General features: G+C 41.2%; 1 protein-coding gene across 2 annotated transcripts in view; it reads right to left on the reverse strand.

The window, feature by feature from the left end:
- PCMTD1 (protein-L-isoaspartate (D-aspartate) O-methyltransferase domain containing 1) overlaps positions 1-17115 on the reverse strand; it is a 43186-nt gene that overhangs the window by 16584 nt on the left and 9487 nt on the right. For both annotated transcript variants that reach the window (XM_073583790.1, XM_073583789.1), the window contains exons 2-4: positions 13572-13987; positions 6162-6264; positions 1607-1778 (exon numbers count right to left, since the gene is read on the reverse strand). In XM_073583790.1, the coding sequence (XP_073439891.1) occupies positions 1607-1778; positions 6162-6264; positions 13572-13878 (582 nt within the window). In that variant the 5' untranslated portion in view covers positions 13879-13987. The remainder of the gene's footprint in view (positions 1-1606; positions 1779-6161; positions 6265-13571; positions 13988-17115) is intronic.

Genomic DNA, 17115 nt, shown 5'->3' on the forward strand with positions numbered 1-17115 from the left:
TGACAGATATAGAATGGTCACCCATCGCGGGATGCTAGTCTCTTATATCTCAGGTCAGTAAAAAGATGTATTGGTTGTTACTAAGGGGTTAACATAACAAATTTTTATTTATGTAGATGAGATGGCCATTGATAGGTTTGAATGTAGCGATTCTGACCCACTATTTGGCCAATATACTATTTACAAACTTCTTAGTTCATTGGTGGTTCATGGGAATCTTTATAGCACGATTAAGCTCATCCGTACATGCAGAGCAAAGGTTAGCTGTGGTACAGCACAGCTGTCAGGGAAATTAGGAAGTTGTAAGCGTCTCAAGGACGTTTTACTTTACAGGGTCATTTGGTGCAAATGTAGCTGGCAGCAGTGAAACCTTCAGCATAGCATAGCTGAACTGTGCTACATCCAGGCTGTCCAATGTTTGATTAGACAGGGCCATTAGATGCATCTGAGCATGCTTGATTAACAGCATTAGAACTACTGGAGGAGGAATCCAATGGCAAAGGAGAATAAAGAAAGACCTGAGGGGGACACCACTAGGGGCAATAGCTGAAAATCAATGCAGATTTCAAAATAGGTTTTATTGGCACAGATTTGGAATGATTTTGGTAATAACCCATTACCAGAGTGTGTGAAAAGGAACGTATTTCCAATACATTTAATTACATTTTCATCTATAATAGTGCTGCAGGCTGTTTTTCTGGGGGCTAAAGTGTAGGCCTACTTTTAGTGTTTGATAGATATGGTCCAGCAGTGATATGACAGTGTAGAGGCAGACAGCATGTGCAATGAGTGGCGAAATGGCGCATGCGCAGTAGGTTTAACAAGTAGAGTGAGTGCATGAGTGAGTGAGAGAGAAGCGAGTCAGTGTAGGAAGACAGTAGATAGCAAGTTAACAGAAGCTGACTGTAATGCATTCCTTGGAAATTCTGTTGCTTTCTGGTCACATGGGACAAGATGGTGACCATAGAAAAAAAAAAAAGTCCATAATTGTAGAAGAACAAGAAAAAGATCAAAATTAAACAGAAAAGTTGCACTTTTTTGCATTGATATGGTTAAAATAATGTGCAATTATGCCAGTGACTTTGACATTAATGACTGTAGCAATCTGTACAATAACTCCTTTAAACTAAACAATCAATTATATCAGTTACTTAAAAAGCAAGGTTACACTAAGGAAACAGGAATGAAAACCTTGTGTAAAGTGGTAAACGTACATATATTACATCTTAATAAAATTGTATAGGAAACCATTCATCGTCTTCTCACGTCATAAAGGTAAAGTCAGGAGGTCGTATATACCGGTAAACGGGACCGAGACGAGAACGTAATGCATGGACTGACCATACGGACCATGTCACTCCTGACCAGAGTGTGACAGCTGCATAAAAATACATGAACTTGTCACACTCAGGTGGGGAGAGCTGTGGCCAGTCCCAACATTGGGTTCCGATCTCGGATGATTTATACAGCAGGCCAACTGCGCCGTACAAGGCGAGAAATGCACATACCATTATTCACACAAAACTAAGGGTGATTAGAATTGTAGAAGCAATAAAAGATAGTAGTACATATTTCTATATGTCAAGAAAAATAAAATAAACCATACCTGGTCTTCAATAGGCATAACTAAAATTCCGCCAAGTTTCAATAAAATTTTCATGTAGTTTTCGTGGTCTTTCTGGACACCAGCACCACAATAAATCCGATCATATTGTGGACTGTCTGATGCGATCTCCAAACAATTTCCAACAACGAAATTAGGCTCACAAAACTCAAATCTGAAAACACATAATGTGATAAATCATTAAGTACAGACTTTATATGGAAATAGTAAATTATCCTGTATGGCTATTACTAGCAAATGCTTAGAAATTTATTAGAAAAACTTGGACTAGAAATCAAGTGTTGTTGGATTAGTGACACAAATATGCAGCATTGTACAAAAAAATCTAATTTATTTAAATAGGATGCAACCTTCTCCTGTAACAAGTCTCAATCCAAGAAAGCTGCATTCTATTCATGCTTTTATAGGATTTTTTTTGTGAAAAGGGAGGCAAAGAATCCACAGCGTCTTACAGGTCTTGCAAGGTGGATATGAGTTTCACAAAGTTCACCCACACTCTATAAAAAAGCAAATACACACTTGGGGAAATAAAAAAAAAAAAAAAAAAAAAAAATTAGTGCAGATTTTGATGTAGATTCAACGCCATTGAATCCCGGCTTGAGCTCCAGATAATGAGCGCTCACTAATCCCATTGGTTACGGGTCAAATAAATACACCTCCCAACATCTTTTGGCACGCCCCCGGAAGAAGCAAGAGGGAGAAACGTGCATCGGGGCGCAGGGTTTCACCACCACGGTCTTACATTTCATTCCTCATTATCTAAGTAAATAACTTTGCTGTGATTTTTTCATATTGATTCTAATGGGGATTTGATATATTTTCCACTATCTGCTGGGCATTATAAGGTGGGAAATAGATTGGATTATGGTTTAGGGACATTATTTATGGGGATGTATGGAGCGTAATGGAGATGCTTTTGGGTACTAACTGAACTATAAAACGGATATTGTTCCCCACATTGAATCTTGGATTCCCTAAGGCTGGTTTCACATTTGCGTTAAAACAACGCTGCGCCCTGCGTCGTTAAGCCCCGCCCAGAGCCGGCTCCCTGCCCGCCCCATCCGGGATCACCGCCTACTTTCGCATTTGCACGCATGCGATCGGCGCACCCTATCTTTAGCATGGGGTGCGCAGATCATGCGCTGCCAGTGTGAAAGTAGCGTGCTGCGTACTTTTGACGGTGCGCCCCGAAATGCAGCATGTTGCATTTCGGCGCGCACGGCGCACCGTCAAAAGTGCGCAGCACGCTACTTTCACACTGGCAGCGCATGATCTGCGCACCCTATGCTAAAGATAGGGTGCGCCGATCGCATGCGTGCAAATGCGAAAGTAGGCGGTGATCCCGGATGGGGCGGGCAGGGAGCCGGCTCGGGGCGGGGCTTAACGACGCAGGGCGCAGCGTTGTTTTAACGCAAATGTGAAACCAGCCTTATTGCGATGATTTAATGATTTTTTCCTAATATATATTTATATGTGCAGCTATATTTTTTGTTCATTTATTAATTAGATTGTACCAGTGGTTGGTGTCCCCTTTATTTTGGGGTATATTTATTGTGATCATGCTGAAGTAGCATTTTATGAATTTTTTAACATTTGAATAAATAAAAATAATTTTTAATAGTATATGGGTCTCTTCTTCTTAGTGATGGTTTATATAGCTGTTCTATGGATGTATTTGTAATTTACTGTATAAGTCAGCGGAAAAAGTCACAAGTTGCCTGGACAGCTTTAGGAGAGTTTTAACAATTTTTGCTTAAAATAAAATGCAAGAGGTTTTTTCATTATTAAATGGAGTGACTAAAGCAATCGGAAAATGTCAGTTAAAAAAAAAGTCGGAAACACCATGGGAAATCCCTTTGAAAAATTACACTGGTAACACCAGGAAGGGGGGGGGGGGGGGGGGAGGTTAATAATTGGAAAAATGATCACAAAATTAGGGGAAAGAAAACACACACAAAAGAAGCTACAGAAAAAAATGCCAGTTTCCTCCAACATTGGTTTCCATTCAAAATGTAAAAGAAATCTCCAAAGCAAAATGAATAGGATCAACAGTCAAAGCTAAATCTGCTTCTTTCACCTGGAGGTGTAGGCATCATCTTTTGACTGTATTATGGTGGTAACTTATGAAACTGTGCCAACATGAAGTGTTGCTTTTCAAAAACCAGTGATCATCAGGAATTTCTTCAGCATAGCTAATCTAGCAATATATTGAGAGGCTAATTTAGATTTCTGATTTACTCATACAGTGAGTAAAATAAGTATTTCATACACCGCCGATTTTGCAAGTTTTCCCACCTACAAAGAATGGATAGGTCTGTAATTTTTATCGTAGGTACACTTCAACCTTCTTAAAATAAAATCCAGAAAATCACAATGCATGACTTTAACATAAATAATTAGCGTTTTATTGCATGACACAAGCATTTCATACAATAGAAAAATAGAACTTAATATTTGGTACAAAAACTTTTGTTTGTAATTACAAAAGTCAGACATTTCCTGTAGTTCTTTAACAAGTTTGCACACACTGCAGCAGGGATTTTGGCCCACTCCTCCATACAGATCTTCTCCAGAGCTTTCATGTATCGGGACTGTCGCTGGGCAACACTGAGATTCACCTTCCTCCAAAGATTTTCTATTGAGTTCTGGTCTGGAGACTGGCTAGGCAACTCTGATCTTTAAATGCTTCTTACGGACACACTCCTTTGATGCCCCTGGCTGTGTGTTTCGGGTCATTGTCATGCTGCAAGACTCAGTCACGACCCATCTTCAATGCTCTTACTAAGCGAAATAGATTGTTGGCCAAAATGTCACTACTTGATCCCATCCTTCCTCCTTTCAATACGGTGCAGTTTTCCTGTCCACTTTGTAGAAAAACACTCCCAAAGTATGATGTTTCACCCACCATGCTTCATAGTTGGGACAATGTTCTTGGGGTTTTCCTCATCCTTCTTTTTCCTCCAAAAACAGCGAGTGGAGTGGATACCAAAAAGTTCTATTTTGGTCTCATCTTACCACATGATCTTGCCCCATGCCTCCTCTGGATCATTCAGATGGTCACTGGTAAACTTCAAACGGGCCTGTACATGTGCTGGTGTAAGCAGGGCATGCTTGCATGCCCTGCAGGGTTTATCGATGATAGTGTAGTGTATTAATAATGATAATGTTTGAGACTGTGGTCCCAGCTCTGCTGCTCATTGACCAGGTCGTCCCATGTAGTTCTGGGTTGATTCCTAACCTTTTGCATAATCATCCTTAATTAATTGTGTCAACGGTTGTCTTCTCACCAAACTGCTTGCCTATTGTCCTGTAGCCCCTCCCAGCCTTTTGCAGGTCTAGAATTTTGTCCCTGGTGTCCTTAGTCACCTCTTTGGTCTTGGTCATTAGTGGACAGGTTGGAGTGTGAGTGATTGTGTGGACAGGTGTCTTTTATACAGGTAATGAGTTCAAACAGGTGTAAATAATACAGGTAATGGGTGCAGAGTAGGAGGGCTTCTTAAAGAAAAACTAACAGGTCTGTGAGAGCCAGAATTCTTGATGGTTGGTAGGTGATCAAATAATTAAATTGCAATTTATTGCATGAAATAAAAAAATATTTGGAAAACCACATTGTATTATTTTTACTTAAGATTCTGTCTCTCACAGTTGAAGTGTACCTACGATTAAAATTACAGACCTCTCTATTCTTTGCAGGTGGGAAAAAGTGCAAAATCGGAAGGTATCAAATACAGATTTTCCCCACTGTATATAGTCATTCTAAATTCCTAGGTGGGAATCTTCTTTAAATTAATGTAATTGTTAAAAGAGGTTGTTCAGTACTTTGGTAGTGATAACCTATCCTATCAGATTTGTGGGGTCCAACACTGCCTAAATAACAACATTGTATGCTCTTTGCTCGGGTTTCCCAGAGCATGCTCGGGTGTTCTCCGAGTATTTGGAAGTGCTCGGAGATTTAGTTTCTATTGCTGCAGCTGCATGAGTTTCGGCTGCTAAACAGCCTGAATACATGTGGGAATTCCCTAATAAACAGGCAATCCCCACATGTATTCAGACTGTAAAGTAACTGCAAATCATGCAGCTGCGGCGACAAATTAAATCTCCGAGCACATCCAAATACTCGGGAGACCACCCGAGCATGCCTGGGTGGTCTCCGAGTATTTTGTAGTGCTCGGAGATTTAATTTTCGTTGCCTCAGCTGCATGATTTGTGGCTGCTGGACAGCCTGAATACATGTGCGGAATGCCTGTTTGTTAGGCAAGCCCCTCATGTATTCAGCCTGTCTAGCAGCCGAAACTCATGCAGCTGCGATGACTAAAACTAAGTCTCCGAGCACGCCAAAATGCCCAGACACCACCAGAGCTTGCTGTGGGAAATACGAGTAGAGAGCATTCTCGCTCCTCACTAATTAGGACATTATCAGAAACACAATATGGTTTATACCCACAGCTTAGCATGCAGTTACATTCTCAATCATTCCAATTGTTACAACATCTCAGGGTAATTACATTTGTAAGGTCAATAAATATAATATACTCACTTGTCAAAACTGTCACTAAACTTAATGAAAGCCTCCAATTTTTCCTTGGCATATTCCACCACATCAGAATGAAGTTCAACTCCATGATTAATGCCAAATGGACCTATGGTATAAAGAAATGCAGGTCAGCACATGTAAAAAACAGAATACATTAAAGTAAAATAAGACTAAAAAATATATATAGAACAGTTAGGTTTCTTAAATGAGTTTTCAATTTTTTTTTTTCGTAGCTCATAGATTCCTACTACTTAAAAAAAATAAAGGGAGCTTTACTCACTCCTTCCTTGCTCCAATGCAGGCTCTTCACTGCTGTCTCCAGTCTTTGTTGACAGGCTGCAGTGGTGATGCTGAGAAAATTGGCGAGACACTCGAGTCCGGAGATTTGTTGTAGCAGACATGTACACTGTAATTGTGGCGTCACTGCTGCAGCTTGTCAACAAAAAAGATAAGAGGTCAATGATGAAGAATTGGCACTGGTGCAAGGGAAGGAGATAATTGCTCCATTTGTTAGTTTTAACCAGTGGGATATTGTAGGGCAAAAATAAACTGAATTTGTGGAAAACTTTTTTCATTGAAAAGTTTCACATTTCAGATAAATGAGTAAGAAAATACTGTACCTGAGGTTTCAGGTGACTTTTCAAAATAAACTGTTTTACATGAAGAATAACATCAATGCTGGACATCATATGACTTATCCTGCATATTTCACCAGTTTCCTCCTCTTGCAGGCTCAATCTCTAATTTTCAGTTCTCTCTGAGTTAGTGGGTGGAGAATCACTACTATAATGTCTACTCTTCACTGCACACACAGAGACATATACATTTCTTGCTCTCCTGTCTCTGTAGCACATGTTCAGAAGTACCAGGATTAGAAGACATTATGCAGAAGTACTGGTTGGTGTCAGTCATGCCAACTCTTCTGGAGTTCTCAGGAGTCACCTGGAAAACTTTCACCTGATCACTTGTGCTGTTCACCAGGTGACTGACGTATGTTAGGGCATCAGACTGTAAAGGGAGTTAGTGGACAATATTCCACGCTGCCGACAGAATTGAGACGTATTTCCCAGTATGGTAGAGTAAGGTGGTGGTTTATTTCAAAGCGTTTCGAAGTATACAACTTCTTCTTCATGAAAAACCACATGTATGTGTTTTGGGGCAGGTAAGCGGTAACAGCTTCAGTAACTAGTGCTGAAAGTGGATATGGGAGCAGAAGAGAAAGTGGTCAGGGATAAAAGAGCAGTGCTGAGCCAACTGCAAACAGCTGGAGGCTTCTGAGCTCCATGTCCTCCGCTCCCGGCTACACATGCTGGATACAGGAGGGAACGGCAGCTCCACCCAGAGCTATTGGGTGAATAAACCACATTTCATATATTATATATGTGCCACTCTGCTGCATGTGTCTCTGGGTGCACACACAGTGTGAGTGAATATAAGTGTAAGAACCTGTGTGTTTATTTATGCTAGGAGGTCATGAGTGGGAAATAGGAGCATGGGATTTATCTTGTGATAAACGTAGGAGTGGTTAATTATCTTGCGGGAACAAGTACAAACTAAAGGTTATGAATTGTAAATCATGTAGATTAATCATTTATGTAAAGATGTTGTAATGTTCCTGTTTTTAATGCAAAAATCTTGCCCAGAAATCCTGGCAGGACCTAATCTGTTGCCCACACACTCATCAGTGATGTGTGCACGTCTGTGGAGATGAGACATTTGGTGTCATTTGGGGAGACTGTCTGACCTCGCACGAGGTCTCCGGGGACGGTTAGTGTGAAGGGTTGACATGTTCTGACATAACCCAATATCAGAGCTGCAATATTGCTATAGTTGATGGGCTATATACTTCCTTACATACTGTATATACCTTACATATCATTAACCCTTAAAGCGGTTTTAAATTTTAAAGTTTTATGCCATTGGCTTGTGATATCGAAAGATTATAAAATCAAAGCTATTCACCCTCCTGAGGTCCACTGACTCTTCTGCACTGCTCTGTGCTTTTCTGATGGACTGCAGTGGTGATAAATAGTGATGAGCGAGTATACTCGTTAGTCGAGATTTCCCGAGCATGCTCGGTTGATCTCCGGATATTTGGATGTGCTTGGAGATTTAGTTTTTGTCGAGGCAGCAGCATGATTTGTGGCTGCTAGACAGCCTGAATACATGTGGGGATTTCCTAACAAACAGGCAATCCCCACATGTATTCAGGCTGGCTAGCAGCCGCAAATCATGCAGCTACGGCGTCAGAAACTAAATTTCCGAGCACGCCAAAATACTCGGAGATCACCCGAGCATGCTCAGGAAATCTCGAGTAACGAGTATACTCGCTCATCACTAGTGATAACATGACAACCATGCACGTGAATACTGCAGCCAAGAAATGGGCTCAGAGGGGGGGGGGGGATGTCAATGCCGGCCTACAGGCATAAATTTTTTTTTTTATTATTTTAAATTGGAAAATCCTTTTACCAAAATCTGTAATTTAGATGAATTGTTGGAAGTTGTATAGCAGATTTGCCACACACACACACCTTGAAGGGGTAAATAATATCTTTAATAAAACACGTTTCTTACAAAGAAAGCAGTAGAGATTTTTTTTTAGACGTATTATCCTTTCAAAACAAACAAAAACAAATAAAAATTAAAGCCCAACATGTCAGGAGACAGTTTTAGGGAAAGGATGAATGCATATATTTTTAAGAATGAACAGGGAACTTGGAGATGTTAAGGTTAGCCATTTCAAATAAATCATGTATTTCACCACATTCTTTTAATAAAATAAAAAGGTTACACAACTTTTGTTGAAAAATTGAATTTGCCAGCTTTGTCAAATTTTTCCCCAAAAGTTGATCTACAAATAAAAGATGCTGGGGACACAGCTTATCTGGCCAATACAACAATTTAGACTCCCTTTCAGAAGCCCAAATTGCAAACTACGCAGGTGCAAAGTGCAATATTTCTGAGCAGGTGTGAGATGTCGCACGGCACAAGAGGCGTTAAACATAAAGCAGGACGGCGAGCAACAGAGGATGGGAATGATGTAGAGGCCCAAAACCACGCCCATCAGACCGGACTGAGAAGATTACTATACAGTGCGGGAGACATTAAAAAGTTTTTTGTGAGTATACAAGGGGAATCAGGGGGTTCTATAACAATGTAGGGAATGCATAGCAGATGCTGAATAAAGGCAATATTTTTAGCTGCTAGATCACAAAACTGGTGACAGGTTCCCTTTAACACTTTTCTTTTGTCTACAACTTGTTGCCTAGGAGACAGACCACCACTGTTTTCTAGATGGTAAGCAAGGAGTTTAAACTGGCCAGGAATAGGAGCTAATGGCCTTGTCATTAGCTGCTGAGCACACATGAATTGGCTAATGTTATAAGTATCTTTGTTTTTTCCTATTTTGTAGAGCAGTAATTCAATTCCAATTTCAGGTTTGCATGCTATAGTGTTACAGAGTGCAAGTTCATTTGTTAAGTTATATATGGAAGTGGCTACTCTTACTATGCAATGGTTCACACCTGTTCCCTGTTTGGAAGTGATGGTCAGTCTTTGATATTTGTATTAGGAGCTAATGGCGAGCTCCAGTGATGATGGTCTGCTTCAAAACAGTGCTTACAATCTTAATTAAAAAAATAGCTTGTAAGTGTAAGGGGGTGTGGACTTTAAGATGTGGTTCATCAAGTTCCACAGCACTTGTGACCAAATAATGCCATCTACTGAGTTAGGTGGAACCAGAAGATGGAGGAAGCATTTTGGGCTGGCAGTTATCAAATATAAAAGGCCAGAATGACAAGGCGGGAAGTCAGTTGGCGCCAACAATAGAAAAAAGGAGGGTGAGCGGTGGGACAAAAAGTGAGGTTGGTGACAGACAGGCAGGACATCGTGGGTCAGGCATTGAAGTCCAAACTACGCCAGTTAAGACCTGGGAGCCATACTCAGTTGGTCAAGACCTGAGATTCAGTTCTCACCAGTTGAAACCAGATAGATGGATGCCATAGGTCAAGCATGGATCATCATAAGGGATCGGACGTCTGCCGTAGTGACAAGGATATGCGATCAGGCCGCTATTTTCCAACGTAGACGTACCGTACAGAGTATGGGCCAGGAGTGTGCAGCAGCAAGGATGGCCAGAGTGAAAAAACCTCATAGGGTACTAATTAACTTGCTACTAAGAACTTGAAAATTGCAGGAAATACAGGTGCCCCCATTAGTGCAAGTATAATAATCAAAAATGCTCAAAAAGACATATTTCAGTGACAGGCCTATCGTTGTGAGTGCCGCCAGTGAAAGTTATAGCACAAGGACATGAAAGATTGAGAGATAGTTTGATAGAACCACACAATCCGGTATGTATATTTGATGGTGTGACGGAGTAGTAGGAGTATAATAAGCAGCAGATGGTAAGAACACCAACCTAGCACAAGTATTACTCACAGATACCGCATAGCTAACAAAAAGAAGAGCACTAGGATAAAGAGGAGGTCAGCTACAGTATTGATCATATTGCTAGCCAGTTTACTTAGCACGCATGAGCAGGTGATGCAGTTTCATGGGGTGATGGAGAACATTATTTCCTAGTAGATTTATGCTGGGACACTTTCTTCTTGCAGTGTGCAGGCGCTGTAGAAGATCTGTTGGCCGTCAACGTGGAAAAGAATTCCCACGCTGGAGATGACCACATATGAGACTTGCCATCCCCACAGCTTTCAAGCGCTGTTGAGCCTCCTCCACCACTATCACTTATAGCACCAGCTGCTCCCGAGTTGACTGCCGAAGAAGCAGATCTGCTCCATTAAGATCTTTTGGTGGGACATCAGCTTCTCACTTTATGTAATGGACTGAAATGAAAGTCTGCAATTAAAAAAAAAAAAAAAAACAAAAAAAAAAAAACACAACAACAACAACTTATGGCAGCAGAGCATGAAAATGTTCAGAACACAAAGTGATGTTAGATTGCAGTAACATCACCTGGCTGTGACTGAGATGAGTGATGTGCCATAGAAGTCCATATTGTCCGCCATTGTCTCCCCACTAATATGCTTTGAAGAAGAAAAATTGTGACGTAGGTTTGGCAGTACTACTGCCTGGAAGACTGGTGCCAGTGGTGGCGTGCCTGCTTGTAGCTCCCACATTCTTATTGACAGATGAAAAAACAACCTATGCCATGTTATTTACATTACCACATCCGTTGCCACTTTTTCTTTTACCATAGATTTTTTTTTTTGCTACACTAGAATTAAACTTTTGTCACCACTTTGTAACCACAATTCCCCTCTTTCCTAAGAAGGCCCAAACGAGAAATGTAAGGTACACGACGTGCCCCAAACAAGCCACAGTTTGAAGGTGTTGTGTACCCGTCTCAGGTATGCCAAGTACCAAAACTTATGACACACAATTTGTGAAGAAGTCAAAGAGTTATATGGTTTGTTTTTTTCAGCAATATTGATGGCTAGCTTCTGCTTGAATGCCAAAATCACTGCCACCTCTCTTATCCCTCTCACCCCAGGTATTGAATCTCTGTATCATTCTTTTTCTCCACACACTAATCTTTTGCACTGCTGTACAATAACCAACACAGACACGATCTATCCAAGTTGTTCCAATCTTTTTGGCTTTCACCAGATATCTCTATGCTAACCTTTGATGTCTTTTCACTATCCAGTGACCACGTAATGACGGTTGCATTCCATGCATCTATACAGGCTTTGATAGTCTGTTCTTACTGGCTGTGCTATACCATATAATGCAATAGATGCAAAGCATTAGGGAAAGGCTGCCCGGCCGAGTTCAAGGCGAGTCTTTATTTGCTGATGCAATTTTCCTCAATAAGTTAAAATGGTGGCGACGATTTTAGGTGTGTCGCTCTTAGTGAATAGTAAATTGTTGAAATTTGATGGATTCAGTGAATTTCTAAAGAAAAACTGACACAAACTAGTTTTCGCATTAATCAATGCACTCATCCCGAACATTTACTCATTTATTAGATATATATTGTGATGGAAGAAGGAAAAAGAGGAAGTGTAAAAGTCTGACAAGGGCCAAAAAGTGATGGCTAGAAAACTGGGTTGGAGTGGCTTCTGGTCTTGTGGAGAGTTCCTCAAATGCCCTGATTAGTAACTACCAAAAGTTTTCCAAAGTTAGGACAACAAAGGTTTGGGGTGCCCTAGTCTCAGTCATTAGAAACAGCTAGGCACTCTGTTCTGATCCCACTGAAAACCTATTGGAGGAAAAATTGAATGCCTTCAATGGTAGGAAAGCAGATTACGTTGCTTGTATAGGAGCAAACTGTGAAAACAAGTACAAGCATCAAAACTGGATCATGGAGCAATGGAATAAGGTGGTCCTGTCTCAAGTATCATTATTACTTTTGCATCATGTGGACGGCCAGATGCCTGTATGTCACTTACATTGAGAAGAGATGGCACCAGAATGTCACTACATGAAGGCGGCAAGCCTAAAGCGGTGTGATGATCTGAGCAATGTTCTGATGGGAAATTTTAAATCCTAGTATTCACATGGAGGTTATTTTGACACATACCACACATTGCACTTATACATTGTTGAAGTCCTAGTACATGAGAGCATCACTGCCTAATATTACACTCAATCACATTTCAATAATTGCTCAGAAATTATTGAAATGATGATTGGACCTCCAAATTCCCCAAATCTTAATCCAACTGATTTTTGAATCCCCTCACAATACTCGCAGGACTTAAGGCATCTGTTACTAACCTTCTACAAATCACATAAGCTCCACAAGAATTCTGAAGGTGTCAAGTTTGCCATGCTCTAAGTATTCTGCTGGCTTGAGGAATACCTATACACACACACACACACACACACACACACACACACGCAAATGTACATTATGTATACTATGCAAACATGGTATGAATAAAGGATTAACGGGGTTGGCCATTTCTCGCTTATGCTGCTTTCCTTACACTTACAAGCACTCCTCTATATAATGGCTGCTGGTCTATCAGCAGTGACCAGACGTGTCCTCCAGCCTCCTCCAATAGAAAAGCAGCTTTCCCCTGTGAGGTGTCTTATAATTGGAGGAAGATGATGGTCTAGTCATATGTTCCTCCATCAGCAGCCATAGTTAAATTATATTTGTGGCTTGTAGTAGACACGTTACAGATGTATTTAGAAAGGGAAGACAAGCCATTGAAGCAACTTGTGCAGCCAAATGGGGACCCAAGAGATAAGGGGGCCAATTCAACCTCTAAGGCAGGTGGAATTGCACATTATGATGAGCCATTGAAAGGCAAAGGGCACTCTTGTGTCTGTGTCCGCTCCTGGTATATGGTATCCTGAAGACAACATAGCAATTATAACAGTATTCCTGTAATATATTTATAAAATCAGAAAAAAAAAAAAAAAAAAAAAATGATTTACCTAAAATTAAGCCCACCATTGTACTTAAGTATCCAGTTCCACTTCCAAGATTAAGAAAAGACAATCCTGGTTGTAGCTTTAATGCCTCCATAACTTCTGAGTAGATGCAAGGTGCAGACAAGTGGATGTTGCCGTGCTTCCAAGCCAAGTCCTTATAGGCATTGTCCCTGTATCCTTCCAAGTAATATTCCCCTCGGTCAATTGCTCTGAAGGCTTGTTCTACTTTTTCAGTGCGTATGTACTGTGCTTCCTTTAAGTTATCAATCAAATCATCATTGTCTTCCCCAGCACTTACAGCTCCTCCCATGTTCTATCAATTGCTTTTATATTATTTGGTAAGACATTCGCCAAGCACAGAAGGAAGTGTCAGAAGATCAGTTCTCGCAGGTCATCAGTGCACCTACTGTACAAGTTTCCTGGAGAAGAAACAAAATGCAGAGGGATTGGATTTCATAGTCAAAAATAGAACAGCAACAAATGACAGAACGGATATTCAGCGGAATACTAAAAATACATGTAACGAGTATTAAAAAGTCTATTATATGTGAGAACAATTCCATATAGATTTGTATACAAGATTGATGCTTTGTATCCATAAAGGACACATTGTATCCTAGAGAAAAGAAAAGTTTCATCTGTGTTCCCAAAGGATAGGCCTTCAATGTGATCAGTGAGTCAGTCCACAGCAGTATGAGGAGGAAATCCCTATCAGGCTATGTACCCACGTATGCAGAAATTCCTGACAAAAAAAAACGGACTCCTTCCCAGAAAACGTTTTTTTTTTCCGCGCGTTTTTGCCGTGATTTTTCTCCAGAGCATCCCCAGTCTCATAGAATATAGTTAGAAATGTGGATTTTTCAGCGAAATTAATGAGCATGCTGCGTTTTTTACAGCGATGCGTTTTTTTGGGGGAAGAAAAACGCATCAATATGCACAAAAAGTGCGGAATTCATTCAAATGAATGGGATGCTTCTTGTAAGCGTTTTTGCCGGCACATAGGGAGGCAGCCACCACCGTGTGGCAGCACATAGCGAGGCAACCAACACCGTGTAGCAGCACATAGCGAGGCAGCCACCACCATGTGGCAGCACATAGGGAGGCAACCAACACCGTGTGGCAGCCAACACCGTGTGGCAGCACATAGGGAGGAAACCAACACCGTGTGGCAGCACATAGCGAGGCAGCCACCACCGTGTGGCAGCACATAGGGAGCCCTGACTCCAATGTCTGCCACATAAGCCCTGCAGCCAATCAACAGCCACTTCACTCTCACTTCCTTTGGACAAAATAGACATCTGGAAAGAGCAGCAGCTGCTCGCTGACATCTTCCGAATATCAGTTATGTCCAAAGGAAGTGAGAGTGAAGGGGCCGCCAGTTGGTTGCAGGGCTTAGGTGGCATAACATCATCACATGAGCCCTGGTGCTGATATTGTTGGAACAGCGCTTGCAGCGGATAGTAGTAAAAGCAGGTTTTATTTTACCAGGAGGAACATAGCAATTGAGAAGGGTTTGTCTGAGTAATGCCCATGTTTTTTGTTGGACACCGCTGTATGACAGAAGGAGGGAGCTGCAGATATATCTTGGCCAAAAGAATTATGACTGTAATCATACAACAGATCATTTATTTCCTATTTGCTGGCATACAAACTTGGACCATGGGAATGGGAATAAGTGTAATGGATTCAAAGATATTAGGAAATAAATAATACAATGCTGCGTCGTGGTGGCCCTGTGAGGGGTGTGAGATAACAGACACAAGACCATTTTCTAACAACCAAAGAACCATGTTAAATTGAAAGTTTTCAAATTACACATAGGAACAGACATTTCCCAGAAGAGACTAAAGTTTAATCACAGGCTTAGCATTTGAAGAAAAAAAAAAAAAAACAACAAGCTATTCAGAACTCTAAACCAGCTTACACTCATAATGTAAAATGCCTTAGGCCCTGTGCACACGGATTTGCCGCTGCGGATCTGCAGCAGAACTGCAGGTGAGGTACAGTACCATTATAGCCTATGTAAAAAAAAAAAAAAAAAAACGCTGTGCACATGCTGCATTTTTTTCCGCGCGGTTTTTGTGTGGAAAAAAAAAAAAAAAAGCAGCATGTGACTTCTTTTGTGTCGTTTTGCTGCAGTTTTCCAGCTGCTCCATTCTACAAGGTGGAAAACCGCACAAAAACCGCCGTAAAACCGCAAAAAAAAGGAAGAAATACGCAGGAAAAATGCAGGTCATTTGTCCTGCGGATTTAGTAAAATCAGCGCGGAAAAATCCACAGGAGGATCCGCACTGTGTGCACATAGCCTTACAAAATTAAATAGCAGATACAATGGATTATAATAAAGAGACGGTACGTATCTAATGCTTAACACATTAAAACATTAATATCATGCTTGAAAAGCGGAATCAGATAACTGATCAATATGAGAGCTGCTTCAGATGTCCTAATGGCCCTGTCTAATTCATGAAAAGCAGATGCACCTACTGATTGTGGCTTATAAAGGAATAACAGACTTTAGCCACAACATAGGTCGGGCTGCCAAAGAACCATTATGTGCCACTGCTACAATGTGGCGTAATACAGGTGAATGAGGTACTGCGAAATAAGCAGTTCGCAAAACATCAGACCCAGTCACATTTTTTTGTGACTTGCTTGTCAAAATACCCTAGTGGTCACAATGCGACCCCCATTTACATATACATTACACTGTGGTGTAGCAGTGGCATATAACGGCCAATGTTGCAAGTCGTTGTATAGCCCAAGCCTAAACCAGCTCCCAAACACTCTGATTTCATTGTTATTGATCTGAAAATCACCTGTAGCGCAGCTGGGAAATACTATGCTCAGCATGATCATGTTCTGAAGATCCTCATGACCCAACAATGAAATCGGGACTTTGTAATTAGTCATGAATGTTGGCCAAACTGTGGCGCGGTCTTCCAGGGCATAGACCGCGCTGGAAAATACCGGCCCATGCGCAGTACCGCTATATATGCTTCGCCCACAGTTGGGCAAAGCATAATGCGCAGACGCCAGAGGCCTCTTTGAATGCGTAAGCGCAGCAAACAACGTTATCTGTGACATTCACAGATGAAGATTACGCTCAGCAAACCAAGGGGGGGGTTAAGAAGCCGACTAAGCCACACCCATTGGACCGGACAGCGACGATTTGCATACCTCTTCACCAACATAACAAAGGTATTTTTGCATCAAAGGTGCGGGGTCAGGGGGAATAAAAAATCCTAATAGAATCCTTATGGAACACACAATAGGGTGATATCTTTACATGATATCACTAAAAAGGGGTTCACTGATTCCCTTTAACAGAAGTAGCCATAAAAAAGAAAGCTGTCATTGCAGCACTGAAGCTGGTGGAGAGTAAGAGCTAAAAGTGCAATTCAGCACCTCCAGCCAGCGCCACTGCAGTGCTTACAAGTTCATTTGAACAATTGGAAAGAGCGTGTAAGTGCTGCACACTTGGCCACTGCAACAATGGCCACTTCCATAGCCAACAAGTCATACACAATAAAAAATAAAACAGATT

This window comes from Dendrobates tinctorius, unplaced genomic scaffold, assembly GCF_039654945.1.
Source record: "Dendrobates tinctorius isolate UK_male_01 unplaced genomic scaffold, ASM3965494v1 ptg000081l, whole genome shotgun sequence".
NCBI lineage: Eukaryota > Metazoa > Chordata > Amphibia > Anura > Dendrobatidae > Dendrobates > Dendrobates tinctorius.